This window comes from Mytilus edulis, chromosome 8 (assembly GCF_963676685.1).
Source record: "Mytilus edulis chromosome 8, xbMytEdul2.2, whole genome shotgun sequence".
Lineage (NCBI taxonomy): Eukaryota > Metazoa > Mollusca > Bivalvia > Mytilida > Mytilidae > Mytilus > Mytilus edulis.
In genome coordinates this window covers 25,537,484-25,565,071 of record NC_092351.1, presented here as the reverse complement: position 1 = coordinate 25,565,071, position 27,588 = coordinate 25,537,484, and the positions used below count along the sequence as shown (strand labels likewise).

The 27,588-nt window shown below is 34.0% G+C and overlaps 2 protein-coding genes across 2 annotated transcripts; one reads left to right on the top strand and one right to left on the bottom strand.

Moving 5' to 3' along the window:
- Positions 1–193: 193 nt before the first annotated feature.
- Positions 194–3,454, top strand: LOC139484016 (heat shock 70 kDa protein 12A-like). Its single transcript, XM_071267739.1, has 3 exons — positions 194–283; positions 883–1,009; positions 2,829–3,454. The coding sequence occupies exons 1-3, from the start codon at positions 194–196 to the stop codon at positions 3,452–3,454; spliced, it is 843 nt and encodes a 280-aa protein (XP_071123840.1).
- Positions 3,455–17,123: 13,669 nt separating this feature from the next.
- LOC139485182 (tropomyosin-2-like) lies at positions 17,124–27,575 on the bottom strand. Its single transcript, XM_071269418.1, has 9 exons — positions 27,438–27,575; positions 25,332–25,401; positions 23,544–23,623; positions 22,000–22,218; positions 20,721–20,945; positions 20,118–20,316; positions 19,660–19,761; positions 18,626–18,718; positions 17,124–17,831 (listed from the first exon to the last, which is right to left on the bottom strand). Exons 2-9 carry the CDS (start codon positions 25,386–25,388, stop codon positions 17,556–17,558), a joined length of 1,251 nt encoding a protein of 416 aa, XP_071125519.1. The 5' UTR covers positions 25,389–25,401; positions 27,438–27,575; the 3' UTR covers positions 17,124–17,555.
- Between the last annotated feature and the right edge of the window lie 13 nt (positions 27,576–27,588).

The following is a 27,588-nucleotide window of genomic DNA, read 5'->3' as shown; positions in this document are numbered from 1 at the left end:
ACTGGAAGGTGATAACAATGAGTCGAATTATACTATTTCATGTTTTTTATATGATTTTTATACACAGGATTTTAAATCCGAAATACAGATGAAGACGTTTGATTGCAAAAAAGAACTACCTGCAGTTCTTATATATGCTCTAACTATAAAATATTTTAAGGATCAAATCAAAACGTGTATGAATAATGTACTCATGTCTGAAGATAAAATAGGGTGGATTATAACATTACCACCATTAGCACATGTTGAAACACAACAACTTATGATTAATGCAGCAATTGAGGTAAGAAAATAAACTAAAATATGATTTTTATTTCCGATTTAGATTTTTTCCAAAATACCTCAAACATTTAAAGTGGATGAAAAGAAATATTTAAAACAAACATCATCAGAGCACAAAAGTTGGAAAATCTAAGATGATATACAAATTTTTTCAAGCACTGTTGTAAAATATCAACTTTACCCGAGTATGGAGTATACATTTCTTAATTCATCAAGAAATAATTCTTCACAAAATACTTGTTTTCAGGAATATAACAGTTGTTTTCCATTCGTTTATGAGTTGGTTGATTGCAGTGGCGGATCCAGAACTTTTCATAAAGGGGGCCTGCTGGCTGACCTAAAAGGGGGCCGCTCCAGTCATGCTTGAGTGATTCCCTATATAATCAACCAAATTTTCCAACGAAAGGGAGGCCCGGGCCCCCAGGCACCTGTATCCGCCTAGGGATTGAGTCGAGTATTTAATGTTGTCGTTTTTTTTTTTGGAATTACGCTTTTTGAATTCACGTTGGAGCTATGAATATTTATTTGTAATTGTTTTATTTGCGAGGTTTTGATTTAGACAGTAATACATTCTGTATCTGTGAGTTTTTTTGTCAATAGGCAGGAATATCAGAGGAACATTTACTGGTAGTGACCGAAACAGATGCAACTGTAGCTTTATGTAGAAGTGAAATTGGTATGCCAACTATTCAATGTGGCGCAAGAGTGTTGATATTAGATTTAGGAAGTAAGTTCAATTACTAGATACAATAGCAATAGCAAGTAAGCGCTCATCTTAGTACAATAATATGAATGGTACAAATTTTACTGCACCAGATGTATATTACGATATGTGTATTTTTAATGTTTCTTCAATGATGCTCGAGGAAAGAGTATTAGAAAAATCCCAAACTTAATGCAAACTTTAAAGAGCTAACAAAACCGACATTATTAAAGGCAACAGTAGTATACCGCTGTTCAAAATTCATAAATCGATAAGGAAAAAAACAAATCAGGGTTACAAACTAAAACTGGGGAAACGTATCAAATATTAGAGAACTACTACACAACAGAGAAATATAACACACACAGAAACGAACTATAATGTAACAATGGCCATTTTCCTGACTTGGTACAGGGCATTTTATGAAATAATGGTGGGTTGAACCTGGTTTTGAGGCATGCCAAACCTTCCGCTTTAATGGCAGTGTTAATTATAACACCAAAATGACAACATTACACGACAGGGTTACAATAAAATAAACAGATAAATGGGAGAAAATATAGGACAGAGAAACAAACGAATAATAGCCATCAAAATGTAACAGGTTAAAAATTATGTTTAACATAACATTAACAACCAATCTGCAGTATTCAAAAGCAAAGGATGAGTTAGATACGATTAATAATAGTATTACTAAACATTCTAAAATTTGAAAGTTATAAATGAAACGTAAATACTACAATTTGTCCTTATCAGTACATTGTATATAAAAAGAAGATTTGGTATGAATGCCATTGACAACTCTCCACAAGAGACCAAATGACACAGAAATTTCTAGTAACAATTACAGGTCACCGTACGTTTAACTCGCTGCATTTGTTTGCACTTGTCATAAGTCAGGAATCTGATGTTCAGTAGTTGTCGCTTGTTGATGTGGTTCATATACGTGTTTCTCGTTTCTCATTTTTATATAGATTAGACAGTTGGTTTTTCCGTTAGAATAGTTTTACACATGTCAATTTGGTAGAGATCCGTTTGCGCCAAAAATGCGTCCTTTTGCGCAACAACTTTTTTTCTCCAATCCTACGTTTGCGCCACATGTTTCAAAAATTACATGGTATCATTTGCCCCAAAAATAAAACATACGATTGCGCCAATCACTGAAATTGAAGATATCATAAGTAAACATAAGGTGGGAGGACAATCGTTTTTGAATATTTAGCAACTTTACAAAAAAATATGCAAATGCAAAGGAACATACATGAACTGCAAACATGTAAACGAAAACAATATTACGTTACTTGTGGTAGCAAGTACCACCTTGGGCGAGAGTACCAAAACAGGATTCAGATATACAATTAAACAAATATTTAATTTCAATTGTTCGTTTGTTCATTTTATCCATCTACTAGTAATTGTAATAATAACAATTTGTAAAACTAAAAATAAAGATTGTGATAAATGTTTGTTTAAATTTAACCCATATGATATAAATAACATGTATGGTCAGCTCGTACTGGACCATACGCGTATACTCATACGGTCCGACCGTACGCGTATGGTCGGACCGTAGGAGTATACGTATACGGTCCAGACCGTACGCATACGGTTCAAATACTCATGGTCTGGAACATTTATGCATGCATTGGTTCAAACATTTTCGATATTATTAAAATTGCGATAAAACTCGTTTCACTCTAGGGATTTTTTTTTATTATATCTAATTATAAGAAAAGAATGCGTGCATTTAATATAAAAAAAGATATAAAGATCGAATTATATATTTGATCTTTATATCTTTTGTTTATATTAAAAATGTTTTAAATGTGAATAATTTTGACAGGTGGATCTTTTGACGTCTGCGTATATGAAGTGCAGGACGATCAGTCATTGAAGATTCAACTGAATTCAAGTTGTCCAGCTGTAGGATGGCCCCAAATTCAAGATGCCTTTGAAGAAATCTTCATAGATATTGTTGGAAATCGTGTATTCCGACAGTACTGTAATGAACATCCAGAAGAAAGAAAAAATTGGTTGGAATACCTTTTTCGGAAAATTTGTTTTGGATCTGAAGTACAGAGAAAATATATGATCATAGAACTACCGATGGATTTACTGAATGTTCTATACAATGAAACAGGCAAAATGTTTTCAGAATTGGTATGTCAATCGAATCTTTCCGATTCACTTAACTGTCCTACTTATGATAAGCTAAAAATCAGCCTGCCTGTCTTGCATAAAATTTTTGACATTCCAATCCAAGAGATCAAATATCATGTAAACCGAGTAACTGAAATGGAAAGGATGGGATCGTTATCTAATATCATCATAACTGGTGGCATAATACAATCAGAAATAATACAGCTGCGGATTAAACAATTGTTTCATGATGATGATACAAACATAATAATACCGAAAGACGTTGGGTTTGCCGTTTTGAGAGGTGCCATTGCCATTGGTATGAGTTAAATTGACGCAGTACAACTCACAGAGTTATATGTGTTATATTCTGCTAACATTTTCTTATTCCATGATTTCTTTTTTACGAAAAACTGACTTTGTTGAGAAATACTTCGGTGGAAAATATATATAAAAACAATTTTAAGTGAGATTTTTCGAAATGTGATATACATTAGCGCATAAATGGAATTGAACGACATGGTGTTGACAGTTTATTTTCGACTTATGAGTTTTGAATATCCCGTCACCTTGGTACATGTACCTTCTGCCTTGCACTTTGTCGTATCAAGCACCATAACTATTGAAACAGAAAAAGCTTTGAACCAAATATTTCATACATGCTCAAGACCAGTAACCTTCATGATTGAAAAAAATTATCAATCAAAATTAATGTCTGCCTCTGCTTGTCATGTTTTTGTTCGATCAGAAATAAAATTTAAATCTTGTGACGAGAATTTCCTAATTATATTTCTTTTCAAAATTTCAAAATATCCGTCTTTTAGTTTTAAAGAAGAAATTATTTTAAAATTAGCACATCAGAGTCAAAAACTGCCTCAGTTGGCCAAATTACGTTCAAACCCAACCAAATTCAGATATTTGTAGGTGAAATTTTGTTATATTGATAACAACATTTGTTCTCAATGGAATATAAATGCCACCTTATGGGCGTTTTCAATTAAAAAAAAAACGTGATTTCTTGTCCTAGCCACTTTTCAAAAAATGTGTTTGAACTTTACAAGAATTTTTTTTGTGCAGTCAGTATATATATTGAATAAATTTAACATTTTTAAGCGAAGAAACATAATATTTTTAGAGGGAATAATAAGATATCGATTCCTGAATGGTTCAAAATAACCAAAATGGCATGTCCCTAGACCTCCTGTTCAACATTCATACTCTAAAATATTGTAAAAAAAAAAGAGAAATAAGTTCTTTTTAAAATTATTCAAAAGTATGTTTAGAGCCAACATATTTTAATAAATAGCTTTTGACAAAGGATTTTAAATTTTAGAAGGTTTGTCCCTAGCATTCCTGACAAAATGTTCACTACGAAACAAAGTCATTAAATTTTGCTAACAGTTTAATATAATCAATGTTTGCTATAGATATAAACATTAGGGTCTTATAAAAGAAGTGATGCTTTTATAACGGCAGTTAAATTGCTGCCAAAATAAAATTGAGCACGTCAAATGGACCAGAGTGATACCGTATTTTTGTTAATGTCCGCTGCGAATCAAATCTCCTTCAGTATCTGGTTTTAAAATTATGAAAAAAAATATCAGAGTGCAGCTTAGTACGTGCTTTGATGATGATAGCATCATTTTTGTTACTATTGCAATATAGAGATTGTGGGAATAAGACATGTAAATATTTCCACTAAGAAACGGTCATCTACGAAACAAGTATGGGAGAAACACGTTTCGTAGTGGACACTATCACTACCATGCAGTCTTTTTTTACTCTTTTTTTAATTATATTCGTGCAAAACAAATAACAAGGGTTAGCTTTATGTAATTTTCAGTATGTTTTTGTCAACATTGAATAGGGTTGTCCACTACGAAACGCTTTTGTCAACTACGAAACGCATCAAAATGTCCACTACGTAAAATGAGTTGTACCTTCATATGTGAAGTACTGTCTAATCGTTATCGATAAAAAATGGTTCTCCAATTCAGAAAAAAATGAGATTTTTCTAGTATATAATATAAAGTAAAACAAACTGAAATGTCTATAGGAGAAATTAAAATGCAATTATAAGATGTGCGTTTAGAAGCAGTTTCGTAAAGTGGACAAATGTCCCCTATGAAACAGTACATAAATTATGAAAATAATATAATTTTAAAGAGTATTTAAGATTCTATAATAGAGGTATTCAAAATAACTCTTGAAATAAAATTTTAGTCAAGGTGATTCTCCATTCTTTTAGGTCTGAAATGTACACTTTTATTGAAAAACGCCCATAAATGTCATCATTATTTAAATTCTCCCTTTGGCATCATTTGGCCGGTCTTTGTTAAGATCATCTTTAGCCATGCACATTGAATTGGTGTATATTCAAAAATGTTTGCGAATGTATTGTATACTATTTGGTGAAAACATGTATGACCGCCAGATGACCTGATGGTTGATGTGTAGGATTTAATAATGTCCCACATGAAGTAATGTCCATGTCCATCGTACGTTATTTCATAGTAAATACTGTCCATGGACAATATTTACTTATTTTAATGTGTCCTGGTCACAATTTCATATGAAAATATGTACTCAGGTATGAAAAAGTGTTCATGAACATGCATTATTTAATACTATTATAATTCTGTCCAGGTGGACATATTTTTCACAGGACATTATTGTCAGCTAGGAAATGTTTTGATATGATTAAAGTATTGAATAATATGAACTGCCTTGTTATTACTGGACGTATTTTAACCTGTAATTTGCTAACTTTTAATACATCGTTACTTTGACAGAAAGTTGTCTTATTGGCACTCATACCATCCTTATATTCTCATTTATATTTTTGTAATATATACATGTATAATGATTTAAATTCAAACAAGTAACAGATGCTGTTCAATATTATTTTCCTTGGTGGACACAATTTGATAACAATAACAACGAAAACTTGTTCTGTGGGTGGATCATATATAATGACTTTTGCTGTAAAATTATGTCTATTAAGGTGGTACATGTATGGGTGTCTTCCTCCATCTTTGATTGTAAAAAACAGAGAAACAAAGGTCCAGATTTTCTATCAAGTTAGCAAAATTTGATGCAGGAATGCAGATATTTAATGTGAATTTTCATTTAAAAGAACCAATTTATGAGAATATAACCTAAAATATTAATATTTTTGCAAAAATTGATATTTTTGGTTGTATTAAAAAAAAATTTAAATTGTAACTTTAAGGGGAGGAAACTCTAAAACGTTGCATTTTCTGAAGAGTTCTACATGGAATTTTCCTATTTTGTATTTTAGCCGGAAAAAACGTACGGTGACCCATCTTTTCTTTTGATATTCTCAAATCATTGTCTGAAAGCTATCTTTTCCTTAAGTATTTAACAATTCTATCATTTTGTTTAGTTTTTAATCACAAAATGGTGTTTTTTCCTGTTTAATCCATACAAAATGTGCTATTATGTCACGTCCTCTAGCTTGAGAAAATGCGCGGTGACCTATCAATTTTATTATATTTTTCAACTTATATCAATAGATACTACGTTTTGGCAAAGTAGGAACAAATTCTATCATTTTTATTTTAGACTCCCATACCACCTTAAGGAGAACATATTTCATGCCAATGGACATTATTTAATACCACAATTCAATATTTGCTTTTGCCCTCTTCTTATAATAAAGATTGTAAAGTTCTTCGCATTTTATTTTATATTTTACACACTTGTTTCTTATTGTCTTCTGTCATTATCATTAGCATTAGCTGGGTATTTCGTAGAACTACTAAATGACTCTATATTGACTTCCTCCCATTATTTGTTTGTTGATATTAATTAATTTCTACTCAATCGTTCTGATTCTATTAAAAGTATAATAAAAAAAATTTATGACCTTTATATTACTTCCCTTGGAGGACACAACTATGAACAGTTATCAAAAGTACCAGGATTATAATTTTATACGCCAGACGCGCGTTTCGTCTACATAAGACTCATCGAAAATTATCCTGTGGGAGGACACTATTTCATAACTTTTGTAGTAAAAATCTGTCCACTTAAGGGACAATATTTCATGGCAATGGACCTTTAAAATTATTAAATACCAAAATTCTATAACTTTTTCACAGAACACTATTATGTCTTACAGAAGCCGAACAGTTTTCTTGTTCTCTGGAGAGTAAGGAAGACAAATATTATATATGTTAACTATTCTGCAATGGGATAAATATTTTGTTTGTACTATTAAGATAAAGCCAAGCAAAACAAGTATGAAACATTCGCATAATACAGTCACCATTAAGTGTTAATCGATACAGGATTATAAACGTTAATGATCTTGAAAAATAATTCCTTTTTTTAGTTTTGCCAATTGCAAAGATTTATGGAGGGTAAACGCATCTCTGGCGTAGATATTAGTTTAAGATAATATTTGAACTTTGTGTGAACTAGCCTTATTCATATTTTGTCTACATCATCAAATGTATTCATTTGTACAGCAACTTCAATAGCACATCAAGTTTGCAATTTGCAAAACATGTTGATACTTTCCAACATTTCTTCAACGAAAGTCAATTACTTATACATGTAACTATTACACATGTTTGTAAAGGGGGGAAATATTTGAAATACAGATCTTATGATATTTCTTGATTTGAAAAAACGTTGTCTCTCTTAGATAGAAAAACACCATATCGTTGTTCAGAATAAACAGAAATTCACATTTTTTAAACAAACATTAACATGTGTATTGAATTCATGTTATAACATGTTACAAAATAAGTATGACGATCAACGACAAGAAACGCAGGGGCCAAAATCCCCCAAAATATGGTTCAAAGTAATACAAACTAGCGAACTAGTACAATACAAGAACGACACAAGAAGAGGGCTTTTGAATTACAGTATGACGTCTGCTTATTCTTTTCAGGCCCGACCTGAAAAATCAGGTGCTTATATTTCCACGTCGTTTGAGGGATAGTTGCGTCTGTTGCATTAACAGCGTATCATCTTATTTTCTTATCGTCGAATGTGTATGAAAATATGTTTCCCAACAATGTACAAGACTGCAATTTTAGGAACTCGAAATATAAACAGTTGACAAAAAAGTTCTTTAAGTTGCTGCAACTTGGAAAACAATACAACTTGGTAGATACATGTAACTCTGCTGGTGGACTTTTTTTGTCATTCTTGGTTTATATCACCCTTTCATTTCCTTTTTTTTTTAAACGTTTTGTCTTCGAGTATCATTGAGATATTTATAAGGAATATATGTAGGACTCGGAGGTGCGATGGGGACGCTGAAGTGCGATGGTCACGCTGAAGTGCGATGGTCCACGCCGAAGTACGATGGTCCTTTCGCTGAAGTGCGATGGTTTTGTGTATCATATGACGTTTGAATAATGTGACGTTTTCAAAATACAACATGGATTCGCAGGCAGGAGAATAGGTTTTGTAGATGAAAGTTTCATGCTAATAAAGGAAAGTACGGGGGGAATGAAACGAACGATTCAAGTCCCGAACAGTTTTAAACGTTACAAACATATGTTTAAACATTTTAGGCAGCAAAGCGTCTGAAAGATGAACGTGGTCACCAAATGTGATAACCAGTATTCTGAATTATTCCACTGACTTTTTGTACGACAAATACAGTATACTAATCTTAATTCTAATGCAACAACGTTTGTAACGTTCATTTTGATTGGATAACGTCACTTATTTACATGGCATCAATTGACAATTGATGCTATCGGACGTACGCGCAAGCGCAGACGGCATATGACAGATTTTAAATGCATGTTTTAACGTTTAACGCGTCGCCAGTAAACTTAATTTGCGACCATCAAATCCCCAATTGATGCCGTCGGAGCTTAAAATACAATACAGTTATCTCCTAATTCATCTTTACGTAATCGGCACATGATTTTATGTGGGCAATTTAATAAAAAAAAATAAGTAAATAAAAAAGTATTAGCAATGTTTCAATGTTTTTGCTATTTCAAGTTATTTCTTTATTCTTTATATATTCTAGCATCCCAATATATTTTACCTACTGATGTTTAGTTACATTACGACGTTTATCTCTGATTTATATACTGGTTAATACCAATTTAAGTTCATATAATGTTTTTTTATTCCACGAGATAAATTTAGTTTTGAAAGAGAACACAATCGCTCTAGTCTTGGTTTTTTTTATGGTTTCAGTGTTAATGGTCTACAACATGTTAGACAGAAATTAACCTGACTAAACCCTATGTGTACTTCCCAATTGATTATTCTGTTCTTTTATTTTTCGTGAAATAATTGACAAGCCTCGCTATCAGTGAAGCATATATTTCCTTGGCGGTATTTTACTTCGTGAATACTGTTTCGTCATCAGGTATATATAAACTGATGAAGAATTGTTGTGAACAATTACTAAGTTTTATCATAATATTTAAGTAAATCAGTGGCGGATCCAGAAATTTTCACAAGCGGAGGCCCGCTGACTGCCTAAGAGGGGGTCCGCTCCAGTCATGCTTCAGTGATTCCCTATATATATAAGCCACAGAAAAGGGGGATCGGGTCCCCTGTCCCCCCCCCTAAATCCGCCTCTGTAAATGATATATACACTTCTTAGTACTATTATAAAGACCTACACGCTGAATCTTTTTTTCCCCCTTCAAAACCTTATTCCATACTCTTGCGTGCTAAAAGGAGAATGGGAGAATTAGAAAATTAGATTAAAACTTAAATAAAAGTCTTTGGTATGATCTAAACAGATATTAAACCATCTTCCAAATTAGAGGCTATAGCAGCTTATTTTGTCAAATCTTATTGGTGTTTTTTTTTAATGAAACAGCTCATATACATTTTGCTTTTACACAAATTCTTAGGTTGGCCATCGCACTACAGCGTAACCACCATCGCACTTCAGCGTAAATATCAACAAGTTAACGTCACAATGTCACCATCGCTCTTCAGCGTGTTAACCATCGCACTTCAGCGTAGACCATCGCACTTCAGCGTGACCATCGCGGTTCGGGGTACCATCGCGGTTCCGAGTCCTACATATATATTGTAAAAAATTGCATCATTTTATTACTATTACTTTCGTCGGATAGGAGGTGGAGGATGGATTGCAGGAGGAATTTGAAATTGAATGGTAATACTAGAAACTGAGGGAAAATAACCAGACAGAGGACATGTCAAAAATGAATAGTCTGCACTACAAAATTTAGGGAATGAATGTGTACAAAATACAAAAGTTAAGATAAAATGAAAAATATTGTAAACGATATAACGACCATAAAACAGGAAATTTGATTTTTTTATTTATAATTGGTATAAAGAAAATAGCTAAAGAACTTAACTTTTCGATTTAGATATAAAGGGAAGGTCTTTTGATGTTTAAATTTTATAATAAATGCAACGACTTAAATATGACTGGTGTGCACTTTTCTTGACAGCATTAGTTTACAGTAGTGTTTTGTGGACTTTTGTTAGTGTTTTCTGTTTTCTATTGAGCAGCAATATTGTTGTATGTTTTCCTCTACCTTACGGTTTTATCCCCCTTTAAACAAGAAAGGTTTGGAAACCATGGTTAAACCTCACCATCGCAATATTTACAATTATCCGACAAACTACCCCCGACAACGGTATGTGTATGCTCATCCAGTTAATCACTGCTGTGCCTCATCAGAAATCTAGGCCGAATGTTAAAATCCAAAATAATACTTTCTAATCATACCAAGAAATTAAAACAATAAAGAATTTAATAAAACAGATATAATCAAAACTATATAAACAACACCATTAAAACAAGGTTTACAAGAGAACAACACAAAACCATTCTTGCGTTAAAAACATTGGCATTCCAGCAATGAAACAAAATGGAACTCTCGTTGACGAAAACACAGAAAAGGCAAACATACTTCTAAACCAATTCGAATAGTTTTTTTTCCAAAAGACACGCTCATGAGAAACATAACTTTTAACAACTATAAACAACAACTTGAAAAAGGCCATCAGACAAGATACAGGATTTCTCTTTAGCCTGAACAACGGTTCCGCACAAAAATGCAGCGAAATTTATGGTATTGATGAACTTATTCTGCTTGCATTGGCACCACATGTTCCTTACGAAAGGATCTATGAGAGTCTTTATTCTGTCACACCGTTCCGTAATTTATATAGTTCGTTTGATTATATTCTTAATCTATTTATGTGTTCCAGTCTTGGATGATTATTCATCTTTAACGTTAAAACATCGTACCGTCGCTACCTTTCCCTCTCTCACACGTATCCGTTTCATGAAAACTGCAAGGTCATAACGATCACGAGGAAAATTTCGTCGAGACGTCATCTTGGACACAATTCATGGCTAACCACAGAGTGAGTTAATTCTACAACATTGCTCTTCAAATTGCTCTCTACATATTTGAACCTTTTCTCCGTTAAATACCTGAAATTTAACCGTTCTTGAAAGTACAACATTTTCTCGCTTCAACGGACTGTGCTATCTATTACTTTTGACATTTCGTTTTAATAACATTAATTGAACACATTGTAAAATTGTATTTTATTTATTTTTCAGCTTTTTACCATTTGTTAGATTGGTTTAAGAATAAATTGTCAGCACCTGATATTCTTATTGCTTGAGCCCAATCGTGTTTATACTTAATGGTCAGGCCATTACAGTAAAAAGTCTTCAACTTGCCTGTTGTTTCTCACAGATAACGCCACTCTACGTTAGTTATACAGCTACATAACAACCTACCTGTTGAGCCCTGCATGTACGCGTCATCCCAGGACGTATAGTAAATTGACGACAACCTGTCTTTACATATCCAGACAAGGAACAACAACGTAGCAACGTACACACCTTTACACTGACAGTGGACTACATATCTTGTGTGAACTCGACAGCAACCCAACAACGTTGAGTCAACATGGATCCCAGTCATGTGGAACAACAAGAAGAGATTCAGCCCCCAGATGGAGATGTCCCTGAATTATTAGAAAATCCATCTAATACAATACAGTCAGATGAAAATCCCGAGGCTAGGCGAGTACATGACCTCACGGGAAAAGGAAAAGGAGCTTTCACTGAAAAACGTGACAAGTTATGTCAGGAACAAGAGGCTCTCTGGACAGACATTGAATCCCAGTTATTGGAAGTCACAACGCCTTCTTACGAGCTCCAGCAACTCCTAACAGTCCAGGACAAACTTGTTAAAGCCTGTAATAATTATCGTAGGCTCACAGATGAATACCTAGACTTTCTGAAAAGGACCAGAACATTGGAGAGTCAAAAAGAAATTGATGCATGTAAACTCTCTTTGGATTTACGTCGGTCCAAAGTGGAACTGGTCATGGAAAAACTACACGAGCATCGCCTCGCCCTAACAAATGCCAAATAAACTAAAACAAAGACCTCAAGGGGTACGAAAACCTCGCACAGCGGTAGCTCTAACGTGTCAGACATGTCAAGCCTAGCACGGAAAAAGCGTGCTAAGGCAGAGGCTGCAAAGTCTAAGATAGCATTCGTCGAAAAACATGCCCTTATCCAACAACAGGAAGCAATGTTAGAGGAACAAGCCCTGTTCAGACAAATTGAAATGGAACAGGAAGCCACACGTAAAAAGGCTGAAATGGAACAGGAAGCCACACGTAAAAAGGCAGAAATGGAGCAAGAAGTCGCTCAACGTAAAGTTCAACTAGAACAGGAGCTGCTCACAGAAAAGTGCAATTAGAACAAGAGGCTATGCGTAGGAAGGCTCATATGCAACATGAAGCCGTACGGGTAGGCCGTGAAAACGCCGAGCTGAAAGCCCGATTTAACCTTTTTGAAGCACAGAGAGAAGCTGCAGCCGAAGAAGCCGAGGCTCGTATCCTGGAATACGATGACAGCCAAGCGTTTAGCGAACATCAGCGTGTGCAAGATTTCGTCCATAAACTTCCTGTATCAACTGTTGTAAAGGAAGTAACAGGACCTCAAAAGAAAAAACAAATTCCTGTTAAGATCGAACTGAGTCACGAAGCACCAGCGTTCGTGCCATCGGTGGCACTGAACTTGCTGTCACAGACATGTACTGTCTTGCCTTCCGATACTAAATCACCGGAAGTTACATTAATCCCAGATCTGGGATTAGTAACCGGCATACAAAAACTAGGTCTTTCAGATGAGAGCCCTACTGAACACCAAAAACAGGGTGTAAAAGAAGTGATCCCTGTCTTACGCACAAAACAAGACTTTATAGAAGAGATCCCTGTTGAACACCAGCAACAAATCAACCCAACATCGGAGATTACTAGATTTCTCTTGCGTAAGGACCTGCTTATCTCCCGATTAACAAGCTTTAACGATCGGGCTGAATCCTTCCATACATGGAAAGCCAGCTTTAAAAATATCATAGACGAATTACAAGTGTCGGACTCGGAGCAGATAGATCTATTAATTAAGTGGCTAGGACCAGAGTCTACTAAACATGCCACGAGTATAAGGGCATCAAATGCCAACAACCCAACAAGAGGCCTACAGAGGTTACGGCAGAGATTGGATGAGCGATATGGTGCTCCAGAAATGTTGGAGGCCTCTCTCACAAGTAAACTCGTCAACTTCCCTACCTTGACGAACAAAGATAACGCACGTCTTTTTGACTTGTCTGATATTCTATCAGAAATCGAATATCACAAGGAAAATCCCAAGCTGGGATGTTTGCTTGCTTATTTCGATTCTTCGTCCGGGATAAATCCTATTGTGGAAAAACTGCCATACGAACCCCAAGAAAAGTGGATTACAAGGGCTTCAAGATACAAGTCTAAATATGAAGTTGCCTTTCCACCTTTCACAGAATTATCTGCCTTCATCAGGGAAATTAGCAAAATTAAGAACGATCCTGGGTTCATCTTTGGGTCAAAAGTAACATCAAATACAAAAGACGCTACGCCAAGGTTCACACCTCAGACGTACTCTAAAGACAACGTTCATAAGACGGCTATTGAACTGCAAACTGAAAACAGTATTCAACAACAAGATATGTTTATCCTACACAAGACAAAGCATACCTTGAATGAATGCCGAGCATTCCGAGCCAAACCAATCGAGGAACGCAAGGAACTGTTAAGACAAAACAATGTGTGCTACAAGTGTTGTGAGTCAACCACACACAGAAGTCGGGACTGCAACGCAAGTATCAGTTGTAACGAGTGTGGAAGTGAACGACATACCATAGCACTTCACATTACTAGACCACAACAATCTGAAAGTTCACCGTTTAGCTCACCAAGACAAGGCTACGGCGGGGAGCAGACAGAGTCAGCTGAAACAAAGTTAACCTCTGTAAGTTCGATCTGCACAGAGATCTACAAAGATCATAAGAGCGAAAAATCTTATGCCAAGATATTACCTGTGGACATGTACCACAAGGACAAGACAGACAAAATTATCAGGATGTACGCCATTATTGACGACCAAAGCAACCGGTATCTTGCCTCGCCTGAATTCTTCAGTCTGTTCAACGTTCGGGAGAAACCTGAAAACTACTCTCTTACAACATGCTCCGGCAGAGTAGCTACTTCTGGGAAAAGAGGAAAAGATTTCGTCATAAAAATCTGTACATAGTGACGTACAATTTGATCTGCCCACATTAATTGAATGTAATAATATTCCCAATAATCGAGACGAAATTCCTACTCCTAAAGTTACAATGCATCATCCCCATCTGGCAGAACTCAGAGGAAGCATTACACCACTAGAGGAACGTTGTCAAATTCTACTCCTAATTGGAAGGGACCTTATAGAGGCACACCACGTCCATAAACAACGACTAGGACCATCCCGAACTCCATTTGCCCAAAAGTTGAGACTTGGTTGGGTCATAATTGGAAATACATACATTGACAAGCAAACTGTTCCTATTGAAGTCAACACAAAGATAACTTACGTTTCAATAACGGAATCAAAACAACGTCTTGCCTCAAGACCGGAAATAGCCGTCAAGGACAAGTATCCAATTGTTGTTCAGTCTAACGACAAAAACTTTCATTCGAATGCCAAGGTCGCAAAATCGCATTCAATACAATCACTTGAATGTACTGGACCTAGTACCAAGCCTGGTAAACGCATGAATTCCTCTAAAGGGACATCACTCGCGTCACTAAAAGCAAAATCTTTGACTTCTATAGAAAAATCTATAGATAAAGAAAATTTCATCCCGAAATCAAATTATAGGACCTGAAGTGCATGGTGCGGGAATCAGTAGCATTCACAAACCTATTCCGATAGAAGGACCTATTGCCAATATCAATCTGCCTCTGAGCAAGCAACCTCTACTCCGAGGAGGAAGCAGTATTGCCAAATCTGACTTGAATTTTAGTGAAAAGGAACCAGTAGTCTTATCTGGACATCATCACAAAGTAACACCTTTTCTTGGACATTACTACAACAAAATCAAACATAGAGGACCCCACTTCACAGATAAAACAGCAAGATCAGCAGGATTGAACATTAAGACGAAACGCTTAATTTCGTCTGATACTAAAAAAGATGGAACTTTTCGCCAAATCGGAAGAGGATCAAATATTACCTCTCGTCATACCCATCGCAGGACCACCTTTAACCGTCGTCGCCGTCTCACAACGTTGGAGAAAACAGTTCCTACTATCTCAACAACAGCTATGGAACATTCTACAAATCACAGCGATCTCATTGGAGAGATCCTTCTTCGTAGGACAAGAAACTGTGCCGAACCCAGTTTTCCGTGGAATTAATCTATTCTGGAAACTTTATAGTGAAATGTCGTAAGTTGAGACGTGATATTTTTCACATGACCAATAGTGGACATTTCACCTGTATATATTCAATTCATATTTGGATTCATTCATTTGTGTAAGTCTTGTATTCATATTCGAAAAAATTATGGAATAGTGATATCAGATAGACATCAGACGGGGAGTATTCTGTCACACCATTCCGTAATTTATATAGTTCGTTTGATTATATTCTTAATCTATTTATGTGTTCCAGTCGAGGAGGATTATTCATCTTTAACGTTAAAACATCGTACCGTCGCTACCTTTCCCTCTCTCACACGTATCCGTAACATAAAAACTGCAAGGTCATAACAATCACGAGGAACATTTCGTCGAGACGTCATCTTGGACACAATTCGTGGCTAATTACAGAGTGAGTTAATTCTACAACATTGTATTTGAACCCTCCAAATTGCTCTCTAAATATTTGAACCTTTTCTCCGTGAAATACCTGAAATTTAACCGTTCTTGAAAGTACAACATTTTCTCACTTCAACGGACTGTGCTACCTATTACTTTTGACATTTCGTTTTAATAACATAAATTGAACACATTGTAAAATTGTATTTTATTTGTTTATCAGCTTTTTACTATTTGTTAGATTGGTTTAAGAATAAATTGTCAGCACCTGATATTCTTATTGCTTGAGCCCAATCGTGGTTATACTTAATGGTCAGGCCATTACAGTCTTGGTTGAAGGGCGAAAATTCTAACTCTGAAGGTTTTAGCATCAAGAGTACCTCAAGGCACTGTACTTGGACTGCTGCTTTTCTTGCGCCACATTAATTTTATGGGTAACACTATTGGTAGGTCAATGATATATTAAAAGTATGCATTTGTATAAGCATAGGAACATCTGTTGTCAATGGAATTTATATAGCCCTGAACTTCCTTCACAGTTCGTTGACTTTGAACGTTTTGCATATCTTACATGTTTAAGTACTGGTAATTTTGTTTAGACAACATTTGTATTTTACGATCAATATAACAAAAGAGTGACCCATATCTCTGTGCCAACAGTTTATTAAATGAAAGTGATATTTTTTTAATGTTTCAATGTCTCTTTGATGTTTTTGTATGTTTTGCATTTTCTGTGTGTTTTTTTATTTATCTTATTCAACTCTTTATCCCTATCCCTATCTCCATACAGAGTTCAAACTCAGAATTTGAGTCTCTTACCCCTTCATATTTGACTCGCAGAACTTAAAGATTAACAAGTTTTATGGTTTATTAATCATGTAATTGAATAATAATTTGGCAAATATCAACGACTTCGTAAGGATAAAAACATTTTTAATGTAAAATCAAGTGAAAATTCACATGGAAAGGGCGATACTCAATTTGTCATCAAGTCTTGTCTATATGTTTTAAAACACAGAACTTGCCTCGATATATTAAAATGCAAGCAATGCAATATCTATGTGGTACAAACGGTTAGATCTAAACAAGACTAGAAGTCGCTCGTAATTTGTTTTCTATATATAGAAACAGACATTTCTGAAAAGACAACATGACTCCATGAGATAACGCCTAGTACACATTTTCATCTCATAATTTAGTCAGATGAAGAACATGATATATCTAAATGATAATTAACAAATTTAATATTAATGATTTTTTTTTAGGTTTATATTTATTAATTTCACATTTGTTCTCTTTCTCCCTCATTATCTTTCAGCTGCACGACACCTTTATAAAGCAATGGCCCATCAGTATGGAGATACATGGCTGGCCATACTAAATAGTCAACAAATTTCCCAGATTTTGTGTAACCTCTGAAGTCTTCTTTATTCTTTGTCGGTTCAAAACTAAAATCCAGTTTTGGGTCATTAATAGCAGCGTACCAACAAATTTCCATACAAGCATCTACATACGGTCGCAATGACTCTTTCTGTTTAGCTTTCGTTTTCCAGTAAAACTGAAACAGGCAAAGGAAGGTTAACCAATCAATTTACCGACAAAAAGCTATATACAATCTATTAAAAAATAAATAAAAGATAACTTTATTTTATCGAAAATAGTAAAAACAAGGTGTTAGAAATAGACACTGTCGAGGGCTTACTGTATTTGTTAATGTATGAATGAATGATTACTTAAGTAAACAACAGTAAAATTGATGAATATGTTCAATGGTTGTTGCATATTATATTGCTCAAAGATGCGTTATTAAGATTTACACCAACCCATCTACATTCCTTCAATATTATTTTAGGGATACACTGTTGATTTTAAATTACTCTCTTTTTAAAATCTAGTTATTCAGTTTAAAAACCAAATTCGAATATGACAGGCGAAAGACAATATTCTACATAAAAGATCTCTGTCTGTTTTCAGAGAAGTTCGTAATGCTGAAGGCTTTAATTTCCCCTATTTGCATGGTTTTTTTTATGAGTCCAGGATTTATCTTTAGACAAAATGTGTACTTTCTTTTGATTCATCTCGGTCATGTTTACTGCCATCTAAATTTCAATTTGATTCAACTTCAGGAAAGTTGTGTCGGTATCTTTTACCTGCTAGTATATTATGCTTGAATAGTCTTCTTTATTTTCCCCGAGCTCTATAAATGTACATTCTGAATGTTCCGTGATCTTTTTTATTTGAAATTTAAGTGGAGAGCTGAATGTTTGCGCGTGTTAGTTGGTGACTGTGTTATGGTTATAATCTTGGTAACAGTAATGAGATTGCATTCATAGTTGACTCTAATACATGTACCTGTGTTAAATTAACTAATGTGTGCTTTGCAACTGCTTTTCTTGCATCTTTTATCATTTTCAGTTCTGACTTTGAGAATGTCTGTATTAATCCCTGTGGATGGAATAGTTTATCTTAACACAAAAGCATGCATCCAGTATAGAAGAATAGTTTCTAATAAAAACAACATACAAATTAAAAGCACACATGTTTTCCCGTTTGAATGGTCTTTACATTGGTAATTTCGTGGGACCCTTTATTGCTTGCTGTGTGGTGTGAGCCAAGTCTCCGTGTTGAAGACCATACCTTGACCTATAATGGTTTACTCTTATAATTTGTGACTTGGATAAAGAGTTGTCTCATTGGCACTCATACCACATCTTCCTATGTCTATGTTTTCATTTTAGATTTCTTAAATCGGAAACTAACTTTGTGATTGTCTTTTGATATATATAATTTTTTATTGGTTATTGATTGTCAGTCACTGTCAATTCTCCTTGCTTTATACGACGTTTACTTAAAATCAGTACCAAAAGAGTACCCCAAGGGTTATTTTGTCGTTAGCCACTGCCACTTTGACGAGTACCTTACATCTTCTTTTAATCGTAGTTATATTTGATAAATTGAGGTTTGCTAGGTTAAGTGACAAATATTTCATGCATGTTCAGGACGAAACAAATTAACAGTAAAATTGTATGTAGGTTCCGTAATTAAGGTCTGGGAAATTTGATTTGCGACTAGAAAAAGAGGACATATTAGGTAGGGGCTCTTCAAAGGGTCAACTACGGACCCCTCCCAGATTTTGCAAGGGTTCTCAACGTTCGCAAAGAATGGCACTCTCCAAATACGATGCATCGGATCGACCGTTTCCATTCCCAACAGATGTGGCTACGTACTTATACATCCCGCACAACCTACCGCACTCCCTACTTTGGGATGGGTTTTACTGAACATCCAAGTTTCATAAATTACATAACGTTTTTTGTATGTATTTCTGCTTGTTTTTTTTTCTCTTTCACTGGAAGGTTTTTAAATTTTTAATACAGTGAACATACCTGTCTATTCATTTCTTCCGTGATAACTTCTGGTCGCACAAACTTTTCTTGTAACATTTCCAGCTGACGATCAGCGCATTCACGACAAAACTCCCAACATTTCTGAAATTTTAATCATAGAGACTGTTTCAAATGATTATTTATGTTTGTTTATATTCTATATTCAGTTGCTATATTTTTTACCTTATTTTGATGTAATTATCATGGGATTTATCGTTAAAATGTAGAAAATATCTGTTATAAATATACTTTGGACACGTATTTGAAATTATTTATTTATTCAGAGTTTTACTGAGATCTTGCGTATAAAGGAAAACTTTTAAAACAGAAGCATATGGATACATTTTGAATAAAACAAAAAGATTTGAATAATGATATAACAAGTCAAAATGAAATTCAAGGTAAAAAAGTAAAATTGCAATTAGTAGGAATTATACACAACAATACTCTGTATTTACCCTGAATATATCTACTAGTCTTGCGGCGGATAATTTCTCGTTATTTTCATCTTTGAAAACATGTTCAAATGCATCAGTCCATAAGTTGTCATACAAGCTATTGAATTTTTCACAGAGTTTCTGGGGACGATTTGGATCACTAAGATCAGTAATGGTAGGGTTACCATCAGTCAACTTATCTCCTGCAGCTTTACTTAGACTAAATAAATATATAAATCAGATTTATAATAGCATAGCATAAAATGTAAATAATTATACGTTAGTATTGATTGAATATAAGAAAAATAAGTAACTTGTAAACAGCTGATGGTCAATGTTATGGCTCCTGTTGGATTTATTTTTGGTACTGTGGTAAAAATAGGTAAAACTGTATAACTTTTAGTATTGTCTTAAATTTTCATAATCTAGCAAAAAATCCTTGGCACATTTCTGTGTTTATTAAATACAGAAACATTTGAAATAATGACCAATTAAATGGGAGTAAATGCATTACACACGTTAGACTGGGCTTTAATTTTGTTCAGCATTATGTCTTGTCAAAATTGATGTACATTCCATGTTTGTTTTCATTCAAAAGATGACGATGATGATTTTCATGATTACCTTGTTCTCAAGGTCTCCACTTCCTGTTTCAATTTTTCAGTTTCCTCTTTAAGTCCTGTGGTTTCTTTTCTAAGATCTGCTATTTCTTTCTCTTTTTCTGTCATTTGGTTTTGTGTTTGTGTCGTTCTGTGTTTTTCGTTTCTTTCTCTCTCTTCCTTCAGTAACCTTGACAGTTCTTCTGTTTTCTGTTGTAATTGTTCTATCATTTCCGTATCTCTTTGCTTACTTTTAATTGAAAGTTAGTCGAAAAAATTATTGTGTAACTGTAATAAATCATGTAAATACAAACATTTAAAAAAATAATTTCATACATACAAAACAAAATTAAAAATGACATAATTGTTAGTTTTCAATTTATATCACTATGTTATACTTGGACATTTTTTACTCAAGTGTTATTCATCAGATTCACTCTAAAATGATTGTTTCAGACCAAGCACACCCATACATGTAGGCCAATCGTTGTGATTTGATTTAAAGCGATTTAAAGTTGTAATAATGTGTATGGCGTTACAGAAGCGTAATTATACAATGCGTATGCAATAGACTATTTTCATGATACCGACTTTTGACTCCAGCGCTAATAATTTATACAAAGAGCAACCAACAGAAGTATTAGCAAGCTTTTATTCGTAACAATTTGCAGAAAAATAACTGTACTATAATTTCTATATATGACCAATTTTTAACAGATTGCAAGCTTGTTTTCACTTTTTAAAGCTGCTCCTACTTAAACGAGTACCAAAATATCTTACCACAGAGTAGCTATAGGTTGCAAGTTGATTTATTATTTTACCAGGAGTCAAAAGTCGGTAGTATGAATATAGTATACTTAAAAATTGAATGCTTCTTTTTGTAACTTTATTGGAGTGTAAAAGCGTTGACCGAAGTACATTTTGTAAAAGCGCGGAAGTGCTTCATTCTAAAAATGTGCGCACGGTCAACGCTTTTACAACCCTACAATGTATAAAGTTACAAAAAGAAGCATTCAATACTTATAATTACATTTTTGAGCTAGGATCATGAAAGCACGAATTTTATCATTTTTTTTTTAAATTTACATATTCACCTGTGCACTTTATTGTCGGACCTCGTGTTATCATGCATGATAAGTTTTATTGAGTAATGCAACTGCTGAAGGAATAACACGTGATGTGCAGTTAGCCAATCAGAATAACGTATTATAATGAAACATACTTCTAATGTAATTATTAGAACTTAATAGAAATGTTTTGACATCTGTTTTCATTTTATATATCCCAAAATTATCTACCCTTACCTTTCTATCAACTCTTGCACTTTTTGATGAAGAACCTCCATTGACGTCTGACCACCTTCTAGTGCTTCTTTTAGGATTTGACGAATTGCATCCAAGTCTTGTACTCCAGTCGGTTTCCATTCGCTCCATTGATTTCCAACTATCCTATTTTCATGTTTAGTTCCTCCTCGCTGTTGTCCAGTCTTTGCTTTTTCAATCATACCTGGTTTAGCAACATCACTGCAATGTGAATAAAAAGAGACATTGAAGTAATGTCATATGAGACAGCAACTTAAAAACACAATAACAAAAAATGCATTGTTACTTCTAAGCAGCAAGTTATTGGTAGTGCAACTTAAAATTTACACAATGGTATTTTTTAAATGTATGTCTAAATCTAGAAATGAACGTATTTAAAAACCTTTTATTATTTTTTTTTTAACTATTATTGAAATGTGACAAGTTCATATCAACAATATTCATACATTTTTGAAAATAAATATCAAGTAAATTTTTCTTCAGATCTCTATCGGATACACCTATTTGTACAACAGAATGAAAGAGTATCGTTGATTTCTAGTACCTGGCATCTTTCCATAACGTTTTCTATGGTGAACGTAACTTTGATTTGTTTTGTCCAGAAAGTTTAAAACCTTGAATTTTGAACGAGGTTTCATGTAATATTCAATGTCCAAATAGTGCTTTGTGTACACACAAATGCACTACCAACAACTTGCTGCTGAGAAATTTTCGTTTATTTGTGCGAGATGGGATGACACCTGCCACATACGACTACAGTCGTTGACTAATTAACTTGAAAAGAGGGACGAAAGATACCAGAGGGATAGTCAAACTCATAGATTGAAAATAAACTGACAACGCCATAGCTAAAAATAAAAAGAAATAAAAAGACAAATAATAGTAGAGAAGACACAACATAGAAAACTAAAGACTAGGCAACACAAACCCCACCAAAATCTGGGGGTGATCGCAGGTGCTCAGGAAGGGTAAGTAGATCCTGCTCCACATGTGGCACCCGTCGTGTTGCTTATGTTATTACAAATCCGGTAAATAGTCTAATTCGGTCGGTCACTTCTGTGACAGTCAAACACACCTCAATTTTTCCAATGATAATTGTTTGAAGATATTCCCCCTAAAATTGTACAGTACATATGGACATTGATTAGTTTTAAAAGAGGGACGAAAGATACCAAAGGGACAGTAAAACTCATAAATCTAAAACAAACTGACAACGCCATGGCTAAAAATAAAAAAGACAAACAGAAAAACAATGTTACACACGACACAACATAGAAAACTAAAGAATAAACAACACGAACCCCACCAAAAACTAGTGGTGATCTCAGGTGCTCCGGAAGGGTAAGCAGATCCTGCTCCACATGTGGCACCCGTCGTGTTGCTTATGTGATTACAAATCTGGTAAATAGTCTAATTCGGTAGGTCATATTCATGCGAAGTTTTGAAATTTTATGAATAGAAGTTGTCTTGACTTGGCGGGAAATATTTTACGTGAAATATAAAATCAAAATTTAGTTCCACTTTACCTGTTCTGTAGTGTAGCAGTACTGTTTAAAGCCTGTTCTGAAGCAGTAGTTTCAGTTTTGTCCAATTCTTTCGTTGTTTGCTATAACATAGAAAGACACGTTATATCGTTGTTCAGAGAAAAAAAACAGAAATTCACAATTTTCAAACAAGCATTAACATTTGTATTGATTTTATGTTACAACAAGTTACAGAATAAGTATGACGATCAACGACAAGATACTCAGGGGCCAAAATCCCCCCAAAATATGGTTCAAAGTAATACAAACTAGCGAACAACAATGCAATAACGACACAAGAAGAGTGTTCTTGAATTAAAGTACATGTATGACGTCTGCTTATTCTTTTCATGCCCGAACTGAAAAATCAGATGTATATTTTTACGTCTTTGACGGATTTGCGTCTGTTGCAATAACATCGTATCATCTTATTTTCTTCTCGTTGAATGTCTATGAAAATATGTTTCTCAACAATGTACAAGACTGCAATCTTAGGAATATATATAAACAGTTAATAAAAAAGTTACTAAAGTTGCTGCAACTTGGAAATCATATACAACTTTGTAGATACATGTACCTCTGCTGGTGGACATTGTTAGTTTATACTTTTTTTGTCATTCTTGGTTTATATCATCATTTCATTTCCTTTTTTAAACGTTTTATCCTCGAGCATCACTGAGATATTTATAAGAAAAATATATTGTAAAAATGCATCTGGTGTTTATAACTGTTACTTTCGTCGGAGGGGAGGAGGTTGATGGATTGCAGGAGGAAATTGAAAATGAATATTCTGGCCAGGTAATACTAGTAACTGAAGGAAAATAAGCCGACAGAAGACAGATCGAAAATGAATAGTCTGAACTACAAAATTTAGGGAATTAATGTGTACAAAATACAAAAGTGGAGATAAAAGGAAAAATATTGTAAACGATAGTACGACCATAGAACAAGTAAATAGGATTTTTTTTAAATTTATAATTTGTTAAAAAAAAAAAGTAGCCAAAGAACTTCATTTTTCGATTTAAATATAAAAAGAACATCGCTTGATGTTTAAATTTTATATCAAATGCAACGACTTCAATATTACTGGTGTGAACTTCTCTTGAAAGCATTTATTTATAGTTTACAGTAGTGTTTTGTGGACTTTTCTAAGTGTATTCTGTTTTAAATTGAGCAGCAATATTGTTGTATGCTTTCCTCCAAATAACGGTTTTTATCCCCCTTTAAACAAGAAAGCTAAATTTTGTACAGTTCTAAGGCTTTCTAATGAATACGTAAATTACTTCGAACATTCTAATAAATCGAGAAAACATTTACTACTGATTTCATACTTATATGACCCTTACGTATTATAAGAATTTACAATTCTGATTCATAATATCGCACTCTAGCCTGACCATTTGAATAAACGGTTACCAAGTGCAGCTTACCATCAGTGCAACACGACAAGTTAAACTTAGGAAAGTTTGTGTTTCTTAATATCCCGATACTCATGAAACCACTCTGGTTTCAAGTTTTGTTCGTGTTGCATAATTTATGCCTTTTGTAAACTATTTTCTGTCCTTTTATCCTTTATTTTATTTTAGTGTGTTGTCTACTTTTTTCAACTTATTAATTTCATTTTCTTTGGTTCCTTTTTGATTTTCTATTTTATAAATCTGAAAAGCTTTTCCAGGACAGGCATTTGGCAAGAGATTGGTGTAATTGATAAAATTCATCAATCATCAATCATTTATCATTTGTTTGTCTTTTTGAAATTGTAACTAGAAACCAAAATATGCAAAACATTACCGTTGAAATTACCACTGTTGATTTATAAGGACCGGCACCTTCAGTACTGGAAGCCATTGCTAATCTCCTTCTACAAGAAAATGTTAGAATATTGTGTTTTTTAATTCGCAAAAAAGTCGAAGATCTCCTTGGTTTGTAATGTCTAATGTAAAAGAACATAGCTTTAGAAATTCGTTTATGGGTCTTACACATTTCAATTAAGGTGTTAAGTTGTTTTGTAATTTTGTAATTTTAAATTTGCAGTTAGCTTTTTTACTTATGTTTATTTCTACATACAGTACTGATTTGGAATTTGTTTACCATGTTTATTTCCGAAAACAAATTCGAAACAAGTAGTATCAATGTACAGTTCATGACCGTTCGCCAATGAAGTTTGATGTATAACTACACCTTTGTGAAAATTGTTTTGGATAATGAGTAGGGGTTATTTAAAACAAACTCGCTTGGCTATTTTCGATGCATAAAGAGAATTTGATATCGAAATGTATAGAAATACATTTACGTGCGACCTTAAACCTGGTTCATTTTACCAAGGGTACAATTATATGCTAGTACATGTCCGAAGACTAGTGTAAACCACTATCTGTTTTGATATTCGTCGTTTGTGGAAAATAATCCCCAGGAAATAAGCATGTATATAATGGAAAATAGTTTTTAGTCTTGAAGTTTAATACTTTTGTGTATACCTTAGCGTGATAATAAAAAACAAAGTTGTAAATGGAGGAGGACTTTTTAAACTGTGTTGGATATACCAAAACACACACATATTCAGTCAAATTGAGACATCAGTTAATTCAATGTATGTTGAACAAGAATGTGTCCAAAGTACACGAATATGCCCCAATCCCACTATCATTTTCCATGTCCAATGGACCGTGAAATTGGAATAAAAATATAATTAGGCATTGAAATTAGAAAGATAATATCATAGGGAACATGTGTACTAAGTTTCAAGTTGATTGGACTTCAACTTCATCAAAAACTACCTTGACCAAAAACTTTAACCTGAAACATGCACTTTCATTTTCTATGTTCAGTGGACCGTGAAATTGGGGTCAAAAGTTTAATTTGGCTTTAAAATTAGAAAGATCATATCATAAGGAACATGTGTACTAAGTTTCAAGTTGATTGGACTTCAACTTCATCAAAAACTACCTTGACCAAAAACTTTAACCTGAAACATGCACTTTCATTTTCTATGTTCAGTGAACCGTGAAATTGGGGTCAAAAGTTTAATTTGGCTTTAAAATTAGAAAGATCATATCATAAGGAACATGTGTACTAAGTTTCAAGTTGATTGAACTTCAACTCCATCAAAAACTACCTTGACCAAAAACTTTAACTTGAAGCGGGACAGACGGACGAACGAACAGACGGAGGAACGAACGGACAGACGGACGAACGGACGCACAGACCAGAAAACATAATGCCCCTCTACTATCGTAGGTGGGGCATAAAAACTCTCCTAACAACATTTTAAGGTGTCTACAATTAACCCTTTACAAGGACAACTTTCTGTATGTATTATATAACCGGGACCTCTTTTGACACATTTGCCATTGACAGTCCAACGTTCCACTCTTCTTCGTTCAGTTGACAAAGTTTTGTTCGGCTATCTAGGATTGCTTGTAAATACTGTTTTCGCCCTGACCATGCATGAAATAATTGCAACTGGATGTAAGGAAAACAATATCTTATTATAGATTTAGATTGTTTAAAAATGTTCAAGTAGTAAACATAAATTAGTGTGTATTCGGCCAACCCCTTTATCGTATATCAATATCAATTTGTATGCCTTTGGAACCAATTCAATATATTGCATTTTTGTTACCAGAATCCCCACAGACAACTTAAGACACACAGAACTGTATATACATTAGAATTAATATTTACGGCATGCTTAATATTAAGTTAGACACAACTTGAAGGAAACCATGGGTATGCCCGAAAATTGTATGATGCCAGTTTTTTTATGTGTTTAATATAATAAAGCATATTATACTTGTGTTCAAACCTTTTCATGCACGTTGCAGACTATAGCAAATGTTTGTTTTAAATCGAACAATATAATCAAACAAAATTTAAATAATGTATAAAAATATTTACCAGGAAGTCAATTTCATCGTTGAATTCTACAAATTTGATGAATTTCCTTAAGACAAGTTTGTTATTTATAGAATGTAGTCTACCCGTTTTTAAATTTAAATTCCAATTAACTGAATTAACGCATGATTGAGAAGTTAGAAAACAAATCTAC